This window comes from Aethalodelphis obliquidens, unplaced genomic scaffold (assembly GCF_003676395.1).
Source record: "Aethalodelphis obliquidens isolate GAN/ISIS:26980383/991018 unplaced genomic scaffold, ASM367639v1 scaffold89, whole genome shotgun sequence".
NCBI classification, from domain to species: domain Eukaryota; kingdom Metazoa; phylum Chordata; class Mammalia; order Artiodactyla; family Delphinidae; genus Aethalodelphis; species Aethalodelphis obliquidens.
The window spans coordinates 224,885-249,858 of NW_020838033.1; the positions used below are offsets into that span (position 1 = coordinate 224,885).

General features: G+C 38.0%; 1 protein-coding gene across 8 annotated transcripts in view; it reads left to right on the top strand.

Moving 5' to 3' along the window:
* SPAG9 (sperm associated antigen 9) overlaps positions 1–24,974 on the top strand; it is a 143,487-nt gene that overhangs the window by 54,133 nt on the left and 64,380 nt on the right. For 7 of the 8 annotated variants that reach the window (XM_027094573.1, XM_027094574.1, XM_027094576.1 and 4 more), the window contains exons 3-4: positions 14,962–15,032; positions 19,937–20,031. In XM_027094573.1, the coding sequence (XP_026950374.1) occupies positions 14,962–15,032; positions 19,937–20,031 (166 nt within the window). The remainder of the gene's footprint in view (positions 1–14,961; positions 15,033–19,936; positions 20,032–24,974) is intronic. The other variant, XM_027094580.1, reaches the window with a different exon arrangement.

Sequence of the window (24,974 nt, forward strand, 5' to 3'; positions counted from 1 at the left end):
AAACTTGGCAAAGGCCATCAATCTAAGGAGGTAAGCTCTGATTTTGAGCAGGTAGAGCAGGTGGCTCTTCCTGCCTTAATCATATCCTCTTGCTCTTTGGAAAGATGAATGGAAAGAAAGAGCATCTAAAATGAGGCTGAAGTATCTTCATTAGCTTTTATAAGGGGAACATTTTGAATTAGTCTTTTGATTCTTCTTTTATCTTTCCCCCACCCCCTTATTGTTTTCAATGCCTTGATTTGTTTGATTTTTTTTTCTCCCTAGAATATTAGCAGCTTAAAAAAATTGGCAGATTATCTGTTGTTTGGGAATAGGAAGGATGAGCAGAATCTTGTTTATTTCAAGTTAATCTCAGGTTGTAGCTAGTTTGAGTAAAATCATATGATTTGAGGATTTTTCCTGAGATCATTTTGAGGTTTGGGTTCACATGGGAACTATTAAACAAGAAACGATCTTTTCTTGTTTAAACATTTCAGATATAATACAACAGTATAGGTATAGGTTAACTTTATGATACTTGAGGTTTGGGGGGATGTCTACCATCTTTGCCCTGGTGGGCCTTCCTTTCCCAACTTTCCCTTCCCTTCTACTTCTCTTTCTTTTCCCCTTACTGATTACTGGGTGGCATACAGGACTTTGAAGATAAGGCTCTTCCCAGCATTTAAAGGTACTTTTCAGTTAAACACTATACCATCTCATGTGACTTAGGCCTTGAGAAAACTTGAGTCCCTTGACTGTGTTGTTGTACTGATGTAAGTATTTTAAGAAAAGAGTGAGAGGTTCTGAATTTGTTTTATATGATCTTGGTGGTTAACTCATATACCTAAAAATATAATACTAATATTCAGAATCACAGTGCAGATAAAGAAAACATGAAATGTGGGAAGACATAGATAATTTCTGTCAAGATACTTGCTGGAGATGTTAGGTTGGAGAAAATAATGGCCAAAACAACATTCAGAAAATCATCCAGAATAACAAAGATATAAACTATTCTTAAGCACCATGAAGTGACACGCCTTTGATAATTTAGAATGCCTTTTAGAAGGTTTTTACTGTGTGTTTACAAGCTAATGTATGAGTTAAGGTAACTCTAGTTGCTGTAGCAAACAAGCTGCAAAAGACATATATAATGATTCAGATGTTATGTTATTTCTTGTTCATGTGAAACTTCTTACTTTCTTTATATTGATTGATTGATTGATTGGCTGCACTGCGCGGGGCTTGTAGGATCTTACTTCCCAAACCAGGGATTGAACCCAGGCCACAACACTGAAAATGCTGAGTCTTAACCACTGGACCGCCAGGGAATTTCCTCCCTATGTGAAATTTAAATTGGATGTTTCTGATACATGGGTGGCTCCTTTGGAGACACAGGCCCTTTCCAACTTTGCTCTGAGTTTGTCATACCTACATTGAGTTGGAGGAAGGGGAAAGAGAATGGAGGATTGTGTGTGGAAGGTTTTTACTGGGCCAGGCCTAGGAGTAGCACACATAGCTTTCACTTCTACTTCATTGGCTATATAACTCAGTTAGAAGCTCACTTACAGAGGCTGGGATATATAGTCTAGCTATGTGTCCCAAGAAAAAGAGAAACTGCTTTGGTTAGTATCGGCTAGTCTTTGCCTTAGCCTAACAGCCTTAGTAGGTGGTACATGATTTTGCTCAAGTGTTGAGGCAAGGGAGGGAATGTAACTAAAGCTTAGCAATCATGTGCCTATTCTTTCTACTGTGAATAACCTGAGGAAGAGAAGGTGAGGAAACTTTAATGAAAATATAGCATTTATGATTTGTACTCTCATCTGATTTTTTAATAACTTCAGGGTTACTCTGGTTTAATTTTTATTATTGCTTTAAAACTCTTCACTGAATATTCATTCATTTATTCAACAAACATTTACTAAGTGTTGAGATTTTCTTTTTTGTTCCCTTAACTTCCTGACTTTTACTTTAAAAAAATAGGTTACTGTTAAATTGAGATGCAATTTTCCGATGCTTATGTTAAGGAATAGACTTTGAATGACACTTCCTGCCCCTTTAAAAAAATGTAATTTCCATACCATAAAATCCACCATTTTAGAGCATACAATTCAGTGGTTTCTAGTGTATTCATAAAGTTGTACGACTATCATCACCATCAAATTCTAGAACACCATCATTCCAAAAAGAAACACCATACCTGTTAGCACTCATGGTTCCTGGTTTTCCCTCAGCCCTTAGTACCCACTAATCTGCTTTCTGTCTCTATGGATTTGCCTATTCTGGAATTTGAAATCATATAATATATGGTCTTTTGTGACTGGCTTCTTTCGCTTAGCATAAGGTTCATCTACGTTTTAGCGTGTATCGTTACTTAATTCCTTTTTAAGACTTTTTAAGAATAATACTCCATTATATGGATATATACTACATTTTATGGCCACCCCCGACCCCTTTAATTGCCTGTTTATCCTGCTGGTCTCAGAACTAGAATCAACCAAAACTCTTCCTTGGCTGTCTGAAAGCCTACCTAGTTTTGTAGAGTTGAATACAGTGAACATCCACTTTGGGAAGATATCCCTTGGGTTTCTCATTGGCATCCTGATGTGTCTAGTTACTAGTTCATAAGTGGAGAAGTAGATAACTTAATATTTGAACTATCTTTGAATGATATTCTTTTGAATATGGTTGTCTACTAGTTAACTGGTAATATATTAGTGGTCTTGTTTTGATTTGTATAATACATCTGGATGTAACTATACAAAAGAAAAAACCTACTTAATTTGTGTGTGTGTGTGTGTGTCTGTGTTGGGTCTTTGTTGCTGCACACAGGCTTTCTCTAGTTGCAGTGAGTGGGGGCTACTCTTTGTTGCGGTGTGCGGGCTTCTCATTGCGGTGGTTTCTCTTGTTGCAGAGCATGGGCTCTAGGCACACGGGCTTCAGTAGTTGCAGCACATGGGCTCTAGGGTGTGCGGGCTTCAGTATTTGTGGTGTGTAGGCTCAGTAGTTGTGGCTTGTGGGCTCTAGAGTGCAGGCTTAGTAGTTGTGGTGCACTGGCTTAGTTGCTCCGTGGCATGTGAGATCTTCCCAGACCAGGGATTGAACCCATGTCCCCTGCATTGGCAGGTAGATTCTTAGCTCCTCTGCCACCAGGGAAGTCCCAAAACCTATTTAATTTTAATGGGATAGAGAAATAAATTATTTTAGGGCCTCGAATAAGTAGACTAAGTAGTTGTACTGGAGTGAAGAGGAAGATGGAAGTATATAATACTTATGCTAGAGAAGCTTATTACCATTTCATTAATTTTGAAGTATAATTGACTTAAAATATATTAGTTTCAGGTGTGCAGCATAATGATTTGATATTTTTATGTATCACAAAATGATCACCACTATAAGTCGTTACTGTCTGTCACCGTACAAACTTATTAAAATATTATTGACTATATTCTCTTTGTTATAATTACATCCCCATGACTTATTTATTTTATAACTGGAAGTTTGTACCTCTTAATCCCCTTCACTTATTTCACTCCTCCGCTACCACCCTTCCCTCTGGCAAGCAGTAGTTTATTCTCTGCATCTAAGAGTCTATTTCTGTTTTGTTATATTTCTTTTGTTTTTTAGATCCTACATATAAGTGAGATCATACGGTACTTGTCTTTCTCTGTCTATTTCACTTAGGGTAATATCCTCTTAGGTTCATTCATGTTGTCATAAATGGCAAGATTTCATTCTTTCTATGGCTGAGCAATATTCCACTTCATTCATTCATATATATATATATATATATATATATGCCACATCTTTATCCATTCATCTGTTAATGGGCACTTAGGTTGCTTCCATATCTTAGCTACTGTAAATAATGCTGCCATGGACATTAGGGTGCATATACCTTTTGGAATTAGTGTTTTCATTATCTTGAGATAAGTATTAATAACTGAATTACTGGATTGTATGGTAGTTCTGTTTTTTATTTTTTGGGGAACCTCCATACTGTTTTCCATAGTGGCTATATCAATTTACATTCCCATCAGCAGTATACAAGGGTTCTCTTTTCTCCACATCCTTTCCAACACTTATTTCTTTTCTTTTTGATAATAGTCAATTCTCACAGGTATGAAATGATGTCTCCTTGTGTTTTTTGGGGTTTTTTTTGCGGTACGCGGGCCTCTCACTGTTGTGGCCTCATAGCGTTGTGGTTGGAAAAGATACTTGATACGATTTCAGTTTTCTCAAATTTACCAGGGCTTGATTTGTGGCCCAAGATATGATCTATCCTGGATTATGTTCCATGAGCACTTGAGAAGAAAGTGTATTCTGTTGTTTTTGAATGGAATGTCCTATAAATATCAATTAAGTCCATCTTGTTTAATGTATCATTTAAAGCTTGTGTTTCCTTATTGATTTTCATTTTGGATGATCTGTCCATTGGTGAAAGTGGGGTGTTAAAGTCTCCTACTATGATTGTGTTACTGTCGATTTCCCCTTTCATGGCTGTTAACATTTGCCTTATGTATTGAGATGTTCCTATCTTGGGTGCATAAATATTTACAATTGTTATATCTTCTTCTTGGATTGATCCCTCGATCATTATGTAGTGTCGTCTTTGTCTCTTGTAATAGTCTTTATTTTAAAGTCTATTTTGTCTGATATGAGAATTGTTACTCCAGCTTTCTTTTGGTTTCCATTTGCATGGAATATCTTTTTCCATCCCTTCACTTTCAGTCTGTATGTGTCCCTAGGTCTGAAGTGGGTCTCTTGTAGACAGCATATATACGGTCTTGTTTTTGTATCCATTCAGCCAGTCTATGTCTTTTGGTTGGAGCATTTAATCCATTTACGTTTAAGGTAGTTATCTGTATGTATGTTCCTTTTACCATTTTCTTAATTGTTTTGGGTTTGTTAATGTAGGTCTTTTCCTTCTCTTCTGTTTCCTGCCTAGAGAAGTTCCTTTAGCATTTGGTGTAAAGCTGGTTTGGTGGTGCTGAATTGTGTTAACTTTTGCTTGTCTGTAAAGGTTTTAATTTCTCCGTCGAATCTGAATGAGATCCTTGCTGGGTAGAGTAATCTTGGTTGTCAGTTTTTCCCTTTCTTCACTTCAAATATGTGCTGCCACTCCCTTCTGGCTTGCAGAGTTTCTGTTGAAAGATCAGCTGTTAACCTTATGGGGATTCCCTTGTATGTTATTTGTTGCTTTTCCCATGCTGCTTTTAATATTTTTCCTTTGTATTTAATTTTTGATAGTTTGATTAATATGTATCTTGGTGTGTTTCTCCTTGGATTTATCCTGTATGGGACTCTGTGTGCTTTCTGGAGTTGATTGACTATTTCCTTTCCCATGTTAGGGAAGTTTTCAACTATAATCTCTTCAAATATTTTCTCAGTCCCTTTTTTTTTCTCTTCTTCTTCTGGGACCCCTATAATTCGAGTGTTGGTGCATTTAATGTTGTCCCAGAGGTCTCTGAGACTGTCCTCTATTCTTTTCATTCTTTTTTCTTTATGCTGCTCTGTGGTAGTTATTTCCACTATTTTATCTTACAGGTCACTTATCCATTCTTCTGCCTCAGTTATTCTGCTATTGATTCCTTCTAGAGAATTTTTAATTTCATTTATTGTGTTGTTCATCATTGTTTGTTTGCTCTTTAGTTCTTCTAGGTCCTTGTTAAACTTTTCTTGTATTTTCTCCATTCTATTTCCAAGATTTTGGATCATCTGTACTATCATTACTCTGAATTCTTTTTCAGGGAGACTGCCTGTTTCCTCTTCATTTGTTTGGTCTGGTGGGGTTTTTTTACCTTGATGCTTCATCTGCTGTGTATTTCTCTGTCTTCCCATTTTGCTTAACTTACTTTGTTTGGGGTCTCATTTTTGCAGGCTGCAGGTTCGTAGTTCCCATTGCTTTCTTTGGTGTCTGCCCCCAGTGCGAAATGTTGGTTCAGTGAGTTGTGTAGGCTTCCTGGTTGAGGGTACTGGTGCCTGTTTTCTGCTGGATGAGGCTGGAACTTGTCTTTCTGGTGAGCAGGACCGTGTCCAGTGGTGTGTTTTGGGGTGTCTGTGAACTTACTATGATTTTAGGCAGCCTCTCTGCTAATGGGTGGTGGTGTGTTCCTGTCTTGCTTAGTTGTTTGGCATAGGGTGTCCAGCACTGTACCTTGCTGGTTGTTGAGTGGAGGTTGGTCTTAACGTCGAGATGGAGATCTGTGGGAGAGCTTTCGCCATTTGATATTACGTGGAGCTGGGAGGTCTCTGGTGGACCAATGTCCTGATCTCGGCTCTCCCACCTCAGAGGCACAGGCCTGACACCCTGCCGGAGCACCAAGACCCTGTCAGTCACATGGCTCAGAAGAAGAGGGATAAAAAAAGAAAGAAAAAACTTAAATGGAATAAAATAAAACATAATTCTTAAAAGTAAAAAATATTAAAAAGTAAGAAAAGAAAAATCAAACAAAACGGACAGACAGAACCCTAGGACAAATGGTAAAAGCAAAGCTATACAGACAAAATCACACAAAGAAGCATACACATACACACAAAAAGAGAAAAAGTAAAAAAAAAAAAAAAAAAAAAATATATATCCTTGCTCCCAAAGTCCACCGCCTCACTGTTGGGTTGATTCGTTGTCTGTTCAGGTATTCCACAGATGCAGGTACATCAAGTTGATTGTGGAGATTTAATCCGCTGCTCCTGAGGCTTTTGGGAGAAATTTCCGTTTCTCTTATTTGTTCACACAGCTCTTGGGGTTCAGCTTTGGATTTGGCCCCGCCCCTGTGTGTAGGTCGCCAGAGGGCATCTGTTCCCTGCCCAGACAGGACGGGGTTAAAGGAGCAGCTGATTAGGGGGCTCTGGCTTACTCAGGCTCTGGGGAGGGAGAGGTATGGAATGCGGGGCGAGCCTGTGGCGGCAGAGGACGGCATGACGTTGCACCAGCCTGAGGCACGGTGTGTGTTCTCCTGGGGAAGTTGTCTGTGGATCATGGGACCCTGGCATGGCGGACAACACAGGCTCCCAGGAGGGGAGGTGTGGATAGTGACCTGTGCTTATACACAGGCTTCTTGGTGGCTGCAGCAGCAGCCTTAGCATTTCATGCCCATCTCTGGTGTCCGAGCTCATAGCCGCGTCTTGCGCCCATCTCTGGAGCTTGTTTAGGTGGTGCTCTGAATCCCCTCTCCTCACGCACCCCAAACAGTGGTCTCTTGCTTCTTAGGCAGTTCCAGACTTTTTCCCGGACTCCCTCCCTGCTAGCTGTGGCGCACTAGCCCCTTTCAGGCTGTGTTCACGTAGCCAACCGCAGTCCTCTCCCTGGGATCTGACCTCCGAAGCCGGAGCCTCAGCTCCCAGCCGCCCTGGCGAGTGAGCAAACAAGTCTCTGAGGCTAGTGAATGCTGGTCAGCTCTGATCCCTTTTGCGGGAATCTCTCCGCTTTGCCCTCTGCACCCCTTTTGCTGCGCTCTCCTCCGTGGTTCCAAAGCTTCCCCCCGCCCACCCCCATCTCTGCCAATGAAGTGGCTTCCTAGTGTGTGGAAACTTTTCCTCCTTCACAGTTCCTTCCCAGAGGTGCAGGTCTTGTCCCTATTCTGTTTTTCCTTTTTTTCTTTTGCCCTACCCTGGGACGTGGGGACATCTGAGGTGTTCTGCCAGCGTTCAGTAGGTGTTTTGTAGGAGTTGTTCCACATGTAGATGTATTTGTGGGGAGGAAGGTGATCTCCACGTCTCACTCCTCCGCCATCTTGAAGGTCCCTATTACCACTCTAATCTTTATTATTTCCTTCTTTCTCTTCACATTGGTTTTTGTTTTTCTTTTTCCAGTTCCTTTAGGTGTAAGATTATATTGTTTATTTGAGATTTTTCTTGTTTCTTGAATTTCCCTCTTAGAACTATTTTTGCTGTCTCCCATAGATTTTGGAATGTTATGTTTCCATTTTCAGGTCTTGGAATATTATGTTTCCATTTTCATTACTTCCTCTTTGATTTCTTCATTGACCCATTGGTTGCTTAGTAGCATTTGTTTAGCTTCCACATGTTTGTATTTTTTGTGGTTTTTTTCTTGTAGTTGATTTCAAGTCTCATAGCACTGTGGTTGGAAAAGCGGCTTGATACGACTTCAGTGTTTTTAAGTTTACTGAGACTTGTTTTGTGGCATAACACGTGATCTATCCTGGAGAATGTTTCATGTGCAGTTGAAGAGAGTGCACAGTTTCTGCAGCTTTTGGGTGGAACATTCTTAAAAACATAGTTACAGGTGAGAGAAAATCAGAATACAATAGTGATGCATCAGACTAATAGGCTGATGTAAAGTACAGTGTTGTCAGTTCTACTTTTAGCCTGGATCTTTTGCTGCCTTAAAAAATAAAATTAGTTGTGTTGAATACTGTAATAGGTAACATGTATTCATACAGAAAGCTGAGAGAGAGCTTGATTTAAGTGTACTTGTGATTTATTTTGTATTAAGAACAGTGAAAATATGGAAATCATCTGTCAGCATAGAAGTTTGTAATATGCAGCAGTACTGACTGAAAATATTTGTAGATTAAGAAAATTAACTTTAGTGCTTAGATGAGATGATGAGCATTTCAGGCTTTTAGTTTTAAGACTGTAGCACTTATGAAAATAACAGGAATAAACTGTGGTGCATCCATACAGTGGAATATTTTTCAGTGCTAAAAGCAGTGATGTATCAAGCCCTGAAAACACATGGAAGAACCTCAAAAAGATATGGCAGAGTAAAAGAAGCCAATCTGAAAAAGGCAAAACTATAGAGACAGTAAAAAGATAAGTGTTACCATGGTTAAAATGGACAGTGGGCGGGAGTGAGGGAGGGAGGGAGGGATGAATATGTGGCAAACAGAGGATTTTTAAGGCAATGAAACTACTCTGTATGAAACTGTAATGGTGGATACATGTCATTATGTATGTGTCCAAATCTATAGAATATTCAACACAAAGAGTTAATCCTGATGTAAACTTTAGTGTTTGGGTGATTATGATGTGTCAGTGTAGGTTTACTGACTGTAATATATGTACCACACTGGTGTGGGATGTAGATAGTGGGGGAAGATATGGGTGTGTGGCGGCAGGGGTGTATGGAAACTGTACTTTCATTTTTTCTGTGAACCATAAACTGCTCTAAAAAATAAAATCTATTGAAAAAAATAACAGTCAGGGGCAAGTCACATGTAACCATATGTGGTTTGCATGTGTTAAATGCCCTTTCTTGTATGATACAGGCTTGCTAAGAAATAATACAGATATAGATAATTTATATGAGATTAGTAAATATATGAAATGGTTGATTAGAGAATGGGTTGATAGTTTATCAAGTTTATTTTTGAGGTGAAAGTAAGACTATGATGCCAAATGGAAATAAGTAGAACGTTAAGTCTAATGGATTAAAAAGCTGTGAATGGAGGATTAAGGAATTATCGATAGAAATAATACAAAATGCTTAAGGGGACAGAGTGATTAATAGAAATTTAAGAAATTTTTGTAGATTTCTACAAAAATTTATTAGTTTTGTAGCCAGTTTGAACAATGATCATGTTCATTTAGGTAAATGGTAGGAGATTTCTGGCAATTAGTGGTATTTTGGGGCTTTATGTCTTTCCCACATTCTTACGATTAAGTAGTACATTACAACAAAGCTACACAAACCAACGTCGGTTAGCAAGCTGCCATAAAGTCAGTCAGGACCTGTTTCTATGAGCTACAAGCTCAGCTGTCTGTCCCAAGTCAATTGATAAACATTGTGTATAAAAGCTTCTCTCAAAGGTTAACTTAATGATATTTATCAATAGTTCTTGTAGGGCTGCCATAACAAAATACCACAGACTGGGTGGCTTAAATTACAGAAATTAATTTTCTCACAGTTCTAAAGGCTGGAAAGTGCTGGCAGGTTTGGTTTCTTCTGAGACCACTCTCCCTGGGTTGCAGATGGCCGCCTTCTCTCTGTGTTCTCACAGGACCTTTTCTCTGTGCATGTGTGGGGAGAAAGAGCTCTGTTATCATTTCCTTTTCTTAAAAAAAGATACCAGTCCTATTGAGTTAGGACCCTATCTTTATGATCTCATTTAACCTTAATTACCTTTTTATTTTATTTTTATTTATTTATTTTTTTGGCTGTGCTGCGCAGCTTGTGGGATCTTAGTTCCCCGACCAGGAATTGCACCCAGGCTTCAGCAGTGAGCAAGTCCTAACCCTGGACCACCAGGGAATTCCCCTTAATTACCTTTTGAAAGCCCTGTTTACAAACATAGTTACATTGGTTAGGGGTTCAACATATGAATTTGGGTCGGAGACAATTCAGTCTGTAACAGTTGGATGGGGAGACAAGAATTCTCCATGGGAACAAAAGTGGTGTGGCTTGACACATCTGATCCTGAAGGGTCTTGTAGGCCAGAGTAAGGACTCCCTCCCTCACTCCTTCCTTTCTTTCTTTCTGTCACGGGAAGCTGTTGAAGGGTTTTGAGCAGTCAGTCACTATCTGACTCCAGCCAGGTTACCATTTAAACACAGGGGAGCAGAGACTAGAGCAGAAACACTAGTCAGGAGATAATTGTAATAATCCAGGCAAGAGATGATGTCTTATATCAAGGTGGGAGTGATAGAAGTGGTAAAAAGTTGTCAGAGGGCTTCCCTGGTGGCACAGTGGTTGACAGTACGCCTGCCGATGCAGGGGACACGGGTTTGTGCCCCGGTCTGGGAAGATCCCACATGCCGCGGAGCGGCTGGGCCTGTGAGCCATGGCCGCTGAGCCTGCGCGTCCGGAGCCTGTGCTCCGCAACGGGAGAGGCCACAACAGTGAGAGGCCCGCGTACCGCAAAAAAAAAAAAAAAAAGTTGTCAGATTCTAGATTTATTTTGAAGGTAAACTGGACAGAATTTGCTGATGGATTGCAGTGTGGGAAAAGAGAAGAGCAAAAGGATAGTTGCAAGATTTTTGCCTGAGTAAGAAGATTATGGGAAAGAGCAGGTTTGGGAGAGAAAATCAGTTCGTTTTGACTTTGTAGACATCTTAGTGACATCATACTATGCATTGTTTTATATTTTTAAATTTCAGATATAGCAGTAACATTCAACATCCTTCCATTAAGTTCTAGGCACCATCCCATGTCAGCATTTACGATAATACTGCATTCATTTTATTTTTTTTACTTTTTAATTTTATTTTATTTTGTGTGGTACACGGGCCTCTCACTGTTGTGGCCTCTCCCTTTGCGGAGCACAGGCTCCAGACGCGCAGGCTCAGCGGCCATGGCTCACGGGCCCAGCCTCTCCGCCGCATGTGGGACCTTCCCGGACCGGGGCCACGAACCCATGTCCCTTGCATTGGTAGGCGGACTCTCGACCACTGCGCCACCAGGGAAGCCCAATACTGCATTCATTTTAACGGTACCTTTAATTGTATTTGAAAGACACAGGTGTGTGAGGTCCTGTTCTAGGCCCTTTTCAAATGAATAGTAACAATGGGTCAAAGGATATACACATTGCTTATTTTAATACATATCACCAATGTGACCTTCAAAAGAGTAATTCCAATTTATCCTCCAATGATGCCAATCATTTTTTCTTTCTTTCTTTTTTAAATTATTATTTTTTTGGCTGCATTGGGTCTTTGTTGCTGCACGCAGGCTTTCTCTAGTTGCAGCGAGTGGGAGCTACTCTTTGTTGCGGTGCACAGGCTTCTCGTTGCGGTGGCTTCTCTTGTGGAGCACGGGCTGTAGGTTCACGGGCTTCAGTAGTTGTAGCACACGGGCTTAGCAGTTGTGGCTCGCGGGCTGTAGAGTGCAGGCTCAGTAGTTGTGGCACATGGGCTTAGTTGCTCCGTGACATGTGGGATCTTCCTGGACCAGGACTTGAACCAGTGTCCCCTGCATTGGCAGGCGGATTCTTAACCATTGCGCCACCAGGGAAGCCCTATTTCTTTTTATAATTCTCCAATCTGGTAACATTTTTTCCTCATCTCCCTGTACATTTTTATGATGAATCAATACAGCTTATTTGTTATGGTTCTGAATAGTCTGTTTAAATCCTGCGCTATATGTTGAATTTATAGGAGTTCTTGGAGAACATAAAGAATGATGAGTATTCAAGCCAAGGAAAGTGCTTGTGTGAATGGGTACACATTATGTTTGGACTGGGGTGGGGTTGGGCTGTATACACAGTAAATTCATCAGGTCATAACTCCTCCCCAAAGGTAACCACTATCCTGACTCCTAACACATTAGATTAGTTTTAGATTAGTTATGTATGTATATGAACTTTGTATTCTTTTGCTTCTGCTTCTTTTCCTCAATGTCCTGTTCGTGAGATTTGTCCATGATGTTTTGTACAGCAATAATTTCCTCATTCTCATTATTATATAGTATTCCAGTGCATGAATATTTATCCATTTTGCTGTTGGTGGATATTTGGGTTGATTCCAGGTTGGGGCACAAATAGTGCTGCTTTGAGTATTGTCTTAAATGCCTTTTGGTGGACACGTAGACATATTTCATAGTAATGAACTTGTTTTGTCACAGGGTTGGCAAATATTAACTTTATTAAATCTTGCCAGTTTTCAAATTGGGTGTACCAATTTATACTCCCACCAGCAGTGTATAAAAGTTCCTTACCAGAACTTGTTCCTTACCAACAATGTTTTTCATTTTAGCTATTCTGACAAGTATGTAGTAGTGTTGCATTTTGTTTTTTTACTTTTTTGTTTGTTTGTTTGCCATGCCACCTGGCTTATGGGATCTTAGTTCCCCGACCAGGGATCAAACCCGGGCCCTCGGCAGTGAGAGCACAGAGTTCTAACCATTAGACCACCTGGGAATTCCCACATTTGGGCTTTAATATGCATTTCATCATGATTAATAAAGTTGGGTACATATTTTACTTGGCAGTTTGATACCTTTGAGTTTTGTAGTATCTGTGATTAGGTTCTTTCCAGACAGAGGGGTTTTTATTTCAAGTAATAAAGGAGTACTCTCTATACTTTTTTTCCCCAAAGTGAAATTTTAAAGTTGACTCCAATATATAAAACAAATTAAAAGAGTATCTCTTGAGAGGCAGAATACCATGGTAATTAAAAGCTGATTCTGGATCTAGTCTCTTCCATTAGGAATTGTAGTTTTGCCATTTACTAGCTTTGTGAATTTGGGCAAGTTACTTAACCCCTATTTACTTCAGTTTCGTTATCTCTAAAATGAAATGTATTAAACTTTCGTCATAAGGTTAATGTCAGGCTCAAGTTAGTTAATATAAAGTACGTAGGACAGTGCATGTTACCTAACAAGTACTATATAATGTTAGCTGTTAGTAGTAGTGGTAGTGATGGTGATATAAATTTATCTTATGAATTTATACCAAGTTAGTTGACAAGAGTAAGGGGGCTCTACTGTTGAGCACAAATTTGAAATTGAGGGTTATGGATGATAGTTGGAATTTTATTTTAGTCTCAGCCTTTTTTTGTTTTGGTTGCACAATACCAGGAAAATTTTGATTCACGCAGATGAGCAATTAAAGATACTTATAGTTCACTCAGTAGCTTTAGGATTATGCTTTTAGATTAATTTAATTGGTAAGTTGCTTGGATTTCCTGTTTTTAAATAAAAATCACAGAAGCTGCACTAAAATTTATTATGGTTTCAGTATGCTGCCTTATAGGTTTGCTTTTTATTGCTTTCAACCACAAGATAAGATGAGCAGCCCATGTCCTCAAGCCTTGCCTGGCACAATAAAGTGTGACTCTATGGATACTGTAGTGTGTTTACTCACTGTTGCAAATTTAATGAGCCAACACATAGGCTTGATTAGAAACAAATCAAAAGTCAAAGCTACAGGTTTCCTAATTAATGGTATATTTTCAATATATTCAAAGAAAGCTACACAAACCAAAAATGAGTTTACCAGGCAGCACAAGTTATGTGATATATGGTGTCTGGTGTGTTAATATTAGGCATATGAAAACATTCATGCATGTGCTGTTACAGTTCATAGTAGTTACTTCTACAGCCAGCTGGCACAGTCACTGGCTGTCACTTACAAACAGCCTTGCATGTTTATAGCTAGCTGACCCTTATACCAAGAGACCATTTACAACTGCTCTCATGCTTTCAGACAGACTTAAATGAGTATCTTGACAAGCTCCTTTAGCACCAGCTTTACTTCTCCCCAGCAGACTGTCTCCCACTGCTCCTTAGCCAGTATGGGCTCCTCCAGGCTGGCTGGTCTCCCCTCTTCCTTGCCACCTCCACGGTTTTGTGTTCCGTTCTCTGTGATAACAGTGCCTGCCTGCTCTACTGTCATCACTATCTATCTTGGGTACTGTAATTTCTTCGTGGTCCTGCTTGGATTCCATCTTCTCTCAGAATCACTCCTCTCTGATACCATTCTCTCCTGTGAAATCCTGTTCTGAAATTCTATATCTTGGGATCTTAAAAACTTTTTTTTAAAGTATCAAAGTTGTGCTCCATGAGCCACGTAGTGGCTCACACAAACTCCATCAGCAGAGGGAGCTAAATAAAAGAAGATGAGTCCCTGAAATTAAGACCTGAAGTAGAGAAAGTACTTATAAATAGTGACGTGTTCACATACTGCTCAGTAGTGAAAAAGAGCTGGAATAATATTAGAAATCAATGATTTGGACCCTAGTCCCAGGTTATAACTTCTATGAGGAGATTTGTAAAGTGTTTTTCCAAGAGGTAATTCTATATCATGTTAAAAACCTACTTATATGGGGGATGACCTGATAAACATATACATATTAGGAGAAGCAATCAGATGTTTAGTTTTTTAAAAAATTCTGTTTATTCCTTCTCCAAAAGTTTTATTAAGGATGATGAAATGAGGTCACTAGCTTTGTGAAGAATTTCATATGGAGCAGTGAGTCCTGAAGTTATCAAGGATTATGGATAACCCATTCCAAGTTTTAAAGATAGAATTTTCAAGTAAATTTCTTATATTTTGTTTTGATTAAGTGTATGTATCTTAATTTCAGTTAGCAGACTTGAAGAAAGAGAAGCAGAACTGAAGAAGGAATATAATGCATTACATCAAAGACACACAGAGGTGGGTTTCTAGGTTGTTCTTACCATGCTAATATTGAGATACAGAAGTTAACCTTAGAAAATGTGTCTTAATTTCTCTTTGAAAATCAGCTAGTATAATCCTTGGGGATTATTTTGAGAAGACTTTAAATTTCATGTAGCATGTACTTAGTTACCAAATGTTGACTTTTAATGTCTTTTATCTGGCATTAAGTTTTCATGTGGTGAATTAGTGTTACACAGAATATTGTAATTATTAAGGCAGTTCCAATACTTGTGTCTTTGGCTGGTTAAGTAAAAACTTAATGTGTGCATAATAAAAAGTATACGTGGTACTAATATGAGAGAATAGATATAATTTGTTTTGTTACCTGTTGGGAAATGATGGATTGGTAAATTGTTGGTCAGAGTCTCTACATTTATAATACAGTATAAAGGACTTATTTGCATCAAGCTCATAACAAATAACAAACAAATTATAATGTCTTAAAATGACTCTAAAACAGGTTTTCTGCATGAAATTTCAGTATTTTAGATGAACAACTCTAGCACATAATCTCTTCAAAGCAATTTAGAAAATGTACTTGAGGGTTTTTTAACCTTCTTTTTATGATTTTCTGTCAGCCTTTTATATGTTTCCTTTGTTTCTTTCTATCTCCTTAATGTGAAAATTGTTGCTGTGTATCATGGTCATTCTGGGGTTCACATACCTAAATAAATAGAATTTTCATAGATGCATGCACTGTTACCTGAAAAAAATAATTGCTCTCTTTCCCTTTCTAGTCCAGTCTTTCCCATGATACAGATGGTTCCAGTCTTCAGCTTCCATTTTCCTTTCACTAGTTTGGGTGATCTCTTATCCTGCCTCTGGTAGGGGCCTATATTGTTGCTTTTAAGGAATGTAAAACCCCACCGCACTCAGTTTCATTTGCTTTGGAGACTAGTGTTCTTAACACTTTCTTGGGGAGGTGTTGGAATTTCTTCCTGACGTGTGAGGTTTGATTATTACTGTTTTTGTTTTTCTTTTTTTTTTCCGGTACGCGGGCCTCCCACTGCTGTAGCCTCTCCCGTTGCGGAGCACAGGCTCCGGACGCGCAGGCTCAGCGGCCATGGTTCACGGGCCCAGCCGCTCCGCGGCATGTGGGATCTTCTCGGACCGGGGCACGAACCCGTGTCCCCTGCATCGGCAGGCGGACTCCCAACCACTGCGCCACCAGGGAAGCCCTGATTATTACTGTTTTAACTTACATAACCACACACTAAGCATGAAGTGTCACAGAATTGATATATAGTGGTGGAGGAAAAAGATTGGCCACAGAGGGCTGGAACCATAGAGCTCTTGAAAAACAGGAACAGCTTACATAGCAGCCTTTTCAGTATGTAAAAAATAACCACATTTTAATAAGACAGGTACTTGGTAGATATTAAGACTGTTAAAGAACAATTGATTGTTAAAGGTCTATTGTTGGTTCTTTTCACACCATTCAATTCAGTGCCTGAACAATGCCCTGTACTGGTAGTGCTTATCAATGCTGATAATTATAAGCATGTTTGGGGGAGTAGGTTTATGTGCCATAAATAGTTGATAGTGATGAATAATGAATAGTCATTTTGTTTTTTCACTGAAGTTTTAACCTTTGTAATAGTTGAGGATTGTTAAATTGAAATATGTATAAAATATGCAGTCTAGAAAAAAAATCATTGTAAAGTGAAATTTCATATTTTCTCTCATATACGTATTTAGCAAAAGTGAAGATGTGTTCCAGCAGAAAAAGCAACCTGACATCTTAATTTCAAATGAAAAGATATAATAATTTTTCTATTTCTGATCCTTCAGAGAAGGACAGCCCAGGAAGAAGAAAAGATCTCAGGAAAATCCTAAATACCAAGGCAGAGATTTGGGTCTCTCTAGTAACCAAGGCAGATCTTACATGTAGCATTTTCATAGGGTCCCCACCCTTAGTCCTAAGCAGCTTCTATCCTCTGCCCTGATAGGCTCTCTGTATTTCGTTCTGCCTCAAGGAAGGTTTATATAACACAGATATGGCTGCTTTAAAATGTGGGTCTTTTCTATTCTAGCCCACATTTTTCTGTGTTTATACAGCTGTACTAGAAATACAATTCAATTAGCAATTATAAATAGCTATCCAATGCTAAAGAACTAGGTGTCCTTTAAAGGTAAATTCTGAAAACCTACAGGGAAAGGAGGTCTGAAGGATTTAACCTTAATCTTTCCACTGTTACTTCTAACTAAGGTAACCTTTGTTATAGGCTACAAAAAAGTTGTTTAAAAGCACTTTTATCAAAAGCATTGTTTGCTGCTTAAGAGAAATCTCTGGCTCTTTTTGTAATGTGAATAACTGTTCTCTAATTAACTTCAAAATTTTATACACATTACTGAATTTGCTTGAAAGAAGACATATCTTGAAGAGGGCATTGGAGGAAATATACATACTGTTAAATTAATCACTAAAAACTTGAACCCTGGTCTTACATCAGGGACTGTTTAAATGCATTTTCATCTCATCCTCTGAATAAATTCTTATAATCCACCCCCATTTTACAGATTGAAGCTTAGAAAGAGAAGATGGAGTGATTTGTCCCAAATTCCATGCTAGTATGTGACTGGATTTGAACCTGGGTCTGTCTGATTCCCTTGCCTGAATTTTCAATAATGCTTTTAGGTTATGAAACACATGGACGTTAAATGCACTAGAAAATTTTCTTTGCCTCTTTGTTTTATGCCATCTCAACCACTTTAAGAATAGTGGCTTTGCGGATATACTTACAGGATTTTGAGCTGCATATGGAAGGATTCAAGGCCAACAGAATTAAAAGGATTCATGCCACTTGTCTTCAAAACCTCTATTTTTGCCTTGCTTTTCTAATAACTATTGCCTTGCGTTTCAGTTTTAGCCAAAGTTGACAGTCAACCTCTGCTGTGAAGATTTCTCTAAGTGGGAGGGAAGTTGGGATGTTCTAAACAGTGTGCTTGGGACCCTTCTTCATGACTCCAGCTACTTGTTGCTGAATTGACTCCTGGATATGTGTGAATTAATGTTCATTAATTTTCCGGAGAAAATTGAGAGTTACCATTCTGAGATAAGGAGGGATGGGGCTGGTGGACCCAATAGTAGGTTATCTAAAGCATATCCTATTTTACCCTACCTCTCTTTTCTACCTGGCAGCATTGCCCCCTACTCAGTTTTTTATTAAAAACAACCTGAGCTACTCTGTGAAGCCCTGTAATTAAAACTTAAATTTTTATGTATAATTTATTATTTCTACTTTTTTGTGCATATATAGAATATAGTGCATATTTTATTTCAGACATCAGGAAATGCTTTAGGATGTGGGGTTTTCTTGTGGGAGTGAGGAAGAAAGGACAATGAACTTATTGCCTGCCTCCAGAATTGACTGAAAGGACAGATACACCATGAGTCCTGTAATGCTTAACTACTCTGATGACTGAGTCAGATGGACCTGAGTTCTGGCCACAAAGCCAACTAGCTGACAGAGCACAGTTAATCATTAACTAGCTGGTCAAGTTGGGCAAATTATTTTAACCTCCTTAAACTGGAGTTTATCTAGCAAATCATATTGTTGTTGTGAGGATTAATTGAAGCAATGTACATGCACTGGCTGATTTGTAGTTGGTGCTCAATAAATATTAGCTGCCATTTTGTTGTTGTTGTTCTGTCCTATTAAGTGTTAGTTTAATTGGGTTGAAACCAATTTCATTATGTAGACCATTTTGGAATGTCAGAAATAGTTACCTGGGTCAGTCATTTGAAGAAGGTTTGGAATTCAACATCTTCTAAATTAAAACTTTTTTAACGTATTCATTTAAGACAAGAATCAATCTATAGAATGCATCATTTGGGGTAGAACTGATTCTGTATCTTTGCATTTTATTTAATCTTTTTATTTGTCTATATTGAATAAATATCAATAGATTATTATAAAAGCAGTCTAGGGGAGATTTCTATTCATTTGAATGCTTAAAGAAACTTAGATTCTTCCATTTGAATGAATCAAATTCATATAATCACTCTCCATTATAAAAGAATTTGACTTAGATTTTCTAAAATCTTTTGAAAATTTAAATTGGTATCTATTTGGCCCAACCATCACTTTGTTATACTAGTCTCATTTAAATTTTTTCCCTTAAAGTTTTCCCTGATACAAGAAGGAAACAGCTCATTATTTCTGACTCACTGACACAAAGACGAAAGCTGTATTTCTGCAAAACTGTTCTTTAAATGGTGGTAAAGAGAAAATCTTTAAATTTAAAAGTTTTAAAAATGCTTTCATATACCATATCCATGTGATTCTGTATTAATTTTTCCTTGTCTGATACATTTCTTATTTGGGCTAGTTTTAATTGGGGAACAGCCTGATTGATTCTTTTATATTTGATTTGATAGAATTACCCATCTTAACCCATGCATCAGAGTTCATCTTTTTGTTTATTTGAAGTAAATAACAGTTTCAAATTGATTTACATACTTCTTAATTTTTGTATATGCATGCATGCCAAGTAAAATTTTCACAACAAAAGCATACTTAAAAAAAAAAATTTATTTATTTATCTGGCCACACTGGGCCACTGCGGGATCTCAGTTCGCCGACCAGGGATCGAACCCTGGCCACAGCAGTGAAAGCGTGGCCAGGGTTCGAAAAAATTTTTTTGCTATGCTAAGCAAGATGTTGGCTACTTTTGCGGACACTAGCATCCTTAAATGTAAGCATTTGCATATTCCTTTGCCGTTAAAAGAAAATTTCATCCTTAATATTCTTTTACATGGAACTGTAGTCTGATAAATAAGAAATTTATATTAAAAGGTTTCCCTTGCTAAAACAGTATGCTTTTATTCCAGGTATTAGTCTTAAAATTTTGTGTATTCTTTTCTTTCTTCAAAATAGATGATCCATAATTATATGGAACACTTAGAAAGAACAAAACTTCATCAGCTCTCAGGGGGTGATCAACTAGAGTCCACAGCTCATAGTAGAATTAGGTAAGCTTTTTAATACATTTTTGCCTTGGGAAAAAGGGAAATAAAATAATCTGTTTGTTTCTGTTTCTCTCTGTTCTTTAATCCTGGAACAATAGTTAAGCTGATTCAAAAAGCTCTCTACTGTAGTTGGAATGCTACCGGAGAGAGTAGCATGGAAAAACAGAACAGCTTTCACTAATGAAGAGGTAAATTGTGAGCCATGCTATATGGCAACATATCGAGGTATTTTGATTGATTTCTGATATTTAATGAAGATTACACTAGGTTTAAAATTGTCTGATTTGTGAGAATGCTGAAAATTTTCATTTCTCCTGTATAATTGGTTTAAAAGTCCTTTTTGTTACAGAGAGGCATGTTTGAAAGGGTTAGTAGCTAAGACTTCTGTTTGATGTAGGAGTGTGAATAAATTATGTAGATCTCCAAGCACTGTAGCCAATGAGCTAAGCCAGGACTCTTAGTGGAGAGGAAAACAGTTAATAGGCTTGCCGTTGCTCTGGATTGCTGCATAAATGCTAGGAGCAGCAGCTCTATGGTTATGAGGTGGGGAGAGCGGGATGACGTCATCGCTTCGGAGCTGCTGCAGGATGGAGTGGAAAGCTGCTGCTGATGGCATTGTTTTTGTGGCAGCAGCTGAATGACAGATCCTCACTACAAAGATACCCCTTTGGCCCCCGTGTAGGCCTCCTGGTTCCGGTGTTTCACCATGCCAGCACAGAGCCATGAGTCCTGGATGCATGCTGCTGTTTGTGTTTGGCTTTGTTGGCGGGGCGGTGGTCATTAATTCTGCTATCTTAGTGTCTCTCTCTGTTTTGCTGCTTGTGCACTTTTCTATTTCTACCGGAGTGCCAGCTCTGACGCAGAACCTACCAAGGATACTCAGGTACTTTAGTCTCTCTTAGAAGTCCCTGTTTAGTTGGTTTTTCTTGAATTTTTAGCTTCACGGGTCTTCTTTGTAACCATTTCTGTTGCAGATTGAAACAATGGAAAATGGATTGAAGCTGAGTAATTTATGGGCTGTCACTTAGGGATACGGCTTGGTGTTTGGAAAGCACCGACTTAAGAAAAAGATTTTCAGATTGTACTTATACACAAGTACAAGATCAGTGTGGTCTTGTTTTAAGCAGTGTTCAAAGAGTAAAGGGAGAGCAGGAGTCGAGCATTGGGTCTAAATTTGCACAGTCTCTTCGTTTAGTATCTGAATATTTAGGAGCAAATAATGTTTTATGGTGGGACTTGTAGTTGATTAGGCACAGGCCATAGGTGTTTATTTTGTTCCAACTATCCTTTGACTGATGGAGGTTCAGGCATCCTTTTTGCAGTTTTTGCAATTTTTGATAGCAGCTCATGGGAACTGACAACTTAAATATTTTCTTTCTAAAACACAATATATTTTAAAGCAAAAGGATTTAAACCTTTTAGGGCAAGGAATTCATTTTTTTCCCCCAATTATTTACACATCAAAGTTATGAAAGCTTTACAGAGCCTATTCACTATTGTTTTGTCAGATGTTGCCTTTTCTTTGTAGACTTGGGTGACAAATATCCATGCCCGCTTGTGGGGGTTAGTCATTAATTTCTGTAGCTTTTCTGCTCTTCACTCTACTTGCACGCTCTAAGAACCATCTTCTGTATTTTAGAGATTTAATGTTTTGGTTTCTTTTGTTTTCTAACTCATCAAACTAAAATTGATTTGTTGAGATTTTTGCTTTGTGCATCGTTTTAAATGAGGGTTCATAGTGTATAGCTTTTTATAAGTGTTTACTTAAAACTCAACTCCTAATTGTGGACTTAAAGTAGTAAATTCCCTCAATGTGTTCTTTTTTTATTCATAGGTCCATTCATGTTCAACATTAGTTTAAGGTCCAAAAATTAAATTTCAACTATGGTCTTAAAACTAGGTACTTGGTCATTTTTTTTTCCTGATTTTATAAAAATCAGGAGCAAATCTTATTACTTGTGTATATTTTAATACATAAAGGATTTGTATGTATCTATATATAGGCTTTTAGGAAATTGAAAAATACCTTGACTCAAGAATATTTAGACGATTCAAATAAGATTAGTCTTAAAGGGCTGGCTTAGGTTTCCGTTCCATTTAAGATGCCAGTGCTGTGCTGTGCCATGCAGTGCAGTGTTGTGCCATGCAGTGCTGTGCAGTGGGTGAGAGGTTTGGAGTCAGACTGCCTGGCTACAAACGCTCTGCCACATGCGAGCTGTGGGGCCTTTGGCAAGGTGCTTACTCTCTGTGCCAGAGTTTCCTCCTCTGAGGTTCTTACCCCATTGGGTCGTTTTAAAAAACACGTGAGATGATTATTTTGTATTCAATCAGTCGCAAGATATATTGTAAATTAAACAAGTAAATAATTTTCATAGTCACTTATATCTACTACATTTTTAGCAAAACTATTTTAGCTCTAGCTGTTTTATTCATAAAATAACTTACGATTAAATTCAAAAAGTTCCTTGACATAAAAGTTGCTGTTGATCTGATTGAAGAAAGTCTTCCATATTCAGTCTTTAATATTAAGATTAAATTGTCAAGAAATAGGTAGCTCCAAGGAAAGTACATGGGTCTTGAAGTCAAAACAGGCCTGACTTTGAATCCCATTTCTGCTGATTACTAGTGCCTAAAGTCTCTGAGTGTCACTTTTCCTAATCTGAAACCAGGGAAAATAATTCCTATTTCCTTATGAGGATTAAATGAGATAATGTAAATAAATCATCCATCTGAGTGCTTGCCACATGGTGGGTGTTGAACAAATGTAACCTTTTTACTGTTCTTTATAATATGAACAGTAGATTTTATTAATTATTATTTGTTTTAAATGGGAATAATAAAGCTGTTTCAAAACATATTTGCAAAGTTATTTATGCACATAAGGTAACATTTAAATAACCAACTTAAAAATGGATATATGGCAGTTTTTAAAAATATGTAACAAGGATTCTGATAGCTGATGATAGCTTTGTTTCTAGGTAGTAATGCATTATTGAAACACCTGGGCTTTAAATCTGCCACTTGATATTTTCCCACATGTATTTCATTCTTTGGTTTCTTTTGTGAGTTTTACTGAAGCGTTTAATATATAGAGTATCAAACATGCATACCAATATAGTACAGGACTAATGTTCACTTTTCAGCGTTTCCTTTTGAAAAAAGGACTCTACTTAACGTGCATAATTACATGTCCTTCTCCCTCCCCGCCAAGTCTTACGTAGTTTATCAGTAAAAAAAAGGAGAGAAAAGATGTGTGTAGTAATACAATTTTTCCAGAGTTGGAACAGTGTAACCTACAGCATCATTGACCCTCTTGACAGCTATCAGTCTCTGAAGAAAAATTCCCTCCCTGTCAAGCAGTTTCTGAAGGATAAATATAAGCAGTACAAAGGTTTCAATTCTACTTATATTTTGGATTGTAGAGTTAGTATTTAACAGGAGTAGGAAAGTAAAACTTGGACCCACAGCCGACTCCTTCCCCCAACTTTTCCAGTATTTAACATGTGTGAAAATGATTGTGTTGTCATTCATAAAGGAAGATAATTGTCATGACTGGCCTGCATTTTGATTATCATTGGCAGTGTGATGAATTCGAATGAAGTTTGTATTGTCTTTCTTTGCACTTGGGGTTAGAGAGCCTTCCATCTGATTAAATTCCTGGTCACTTTTTGCTAAAGTCATTAAGATATGTTAAAAAACAATAAGTAATCTAGTAGCTCTTAGACCCTTAGATTTTCAGTTCCCAAAATACGTTCCCCACCCAAAATTTCCAATCGTTGTCACCATCATTTGGTGAAATAAAGGGCATTTTAAAATCAAGCAGAAAAGATGTGGCAAAGGGGTGAATCATTCTCAAGAAAGAACAGGTTCTATGATATGTGCAAGCATGTATGTGTATAACGTGTTCTGTGTTATCCAGTAAGGATATAATAAATAATGCCTCTTCGCTGTGGACTTATGACAACTTTCTTGCTGAACCAGCATTTGGGAGTAACTGGTAGAAAGAATAGCCGACTACTTTGTTATTTGGTTGTTCTGGCAGGTCGTGGAGACAAACTTAGATTTGGTTTTAAAATCTAGCCTTTTATTATGCTGCCTACATGTGTTTGAATTTTCCTCCCAAATCAAATAGGAAAAGTACCCCAAGTGTGAAGAAGTTATAAATAATTAACTCTTGATAGAGAAAAGTCCTGTTCTATTTCCTTGTGCCTACAACTTTAATAAAATGCAGTCCCTCAACCCTTTTGCTTCACCGAATCTTTAAGGAGGTGTTTGACAGTTGTACTGATCCTTTCTGATTGTCATTAGGAATGAAAGCAGTGTACCCTTTGTGTTCAGTGAGGGCACATTTCAAAAGTGGCTTAAGTTTCTTGGTATGAAAATAAGCTTACAGAATAAAGACTTATTTAGAAAAACTGAATATTTTCCAATTTATTTATATTACTTATTTATAACCTCAGTGTTTCTGTTCTAACTTACATTTTTTACCAGCAGCACTATGGTTCCTAGAAGCTCCAAACCTTTGGTGTCTCATTTCTTGCTAATTTCCATTTGAGTTAATGACCCAGGATGACCCAGGCTTATTTCTACCCTCTAAAAGTCCTTTGCATTAACAAAGGATGTGTTTCTTGTTAAAATTCTATTATTAAAATTGAAACTCTTGTTCACTGGAATTTCCCACAAAGCATTGGAAACTCTACAGTCTTTCATAGAATTTTTTGGCCTCCTTGTTTGGAGAAACTGACAATTGTTTTCTCATACATAATGTGGTGGAAAGGGTCTCATATATTGGTTCTGTAGAACAATACAGCTTTCCTACTTTAGGGGATAAAACTCTGAAAGCGCGCACGCGCGCACACACAGACACACAGACACACACACACACACACACACACAGACACACACACACACACACACACACACACACACACACACACACACACACA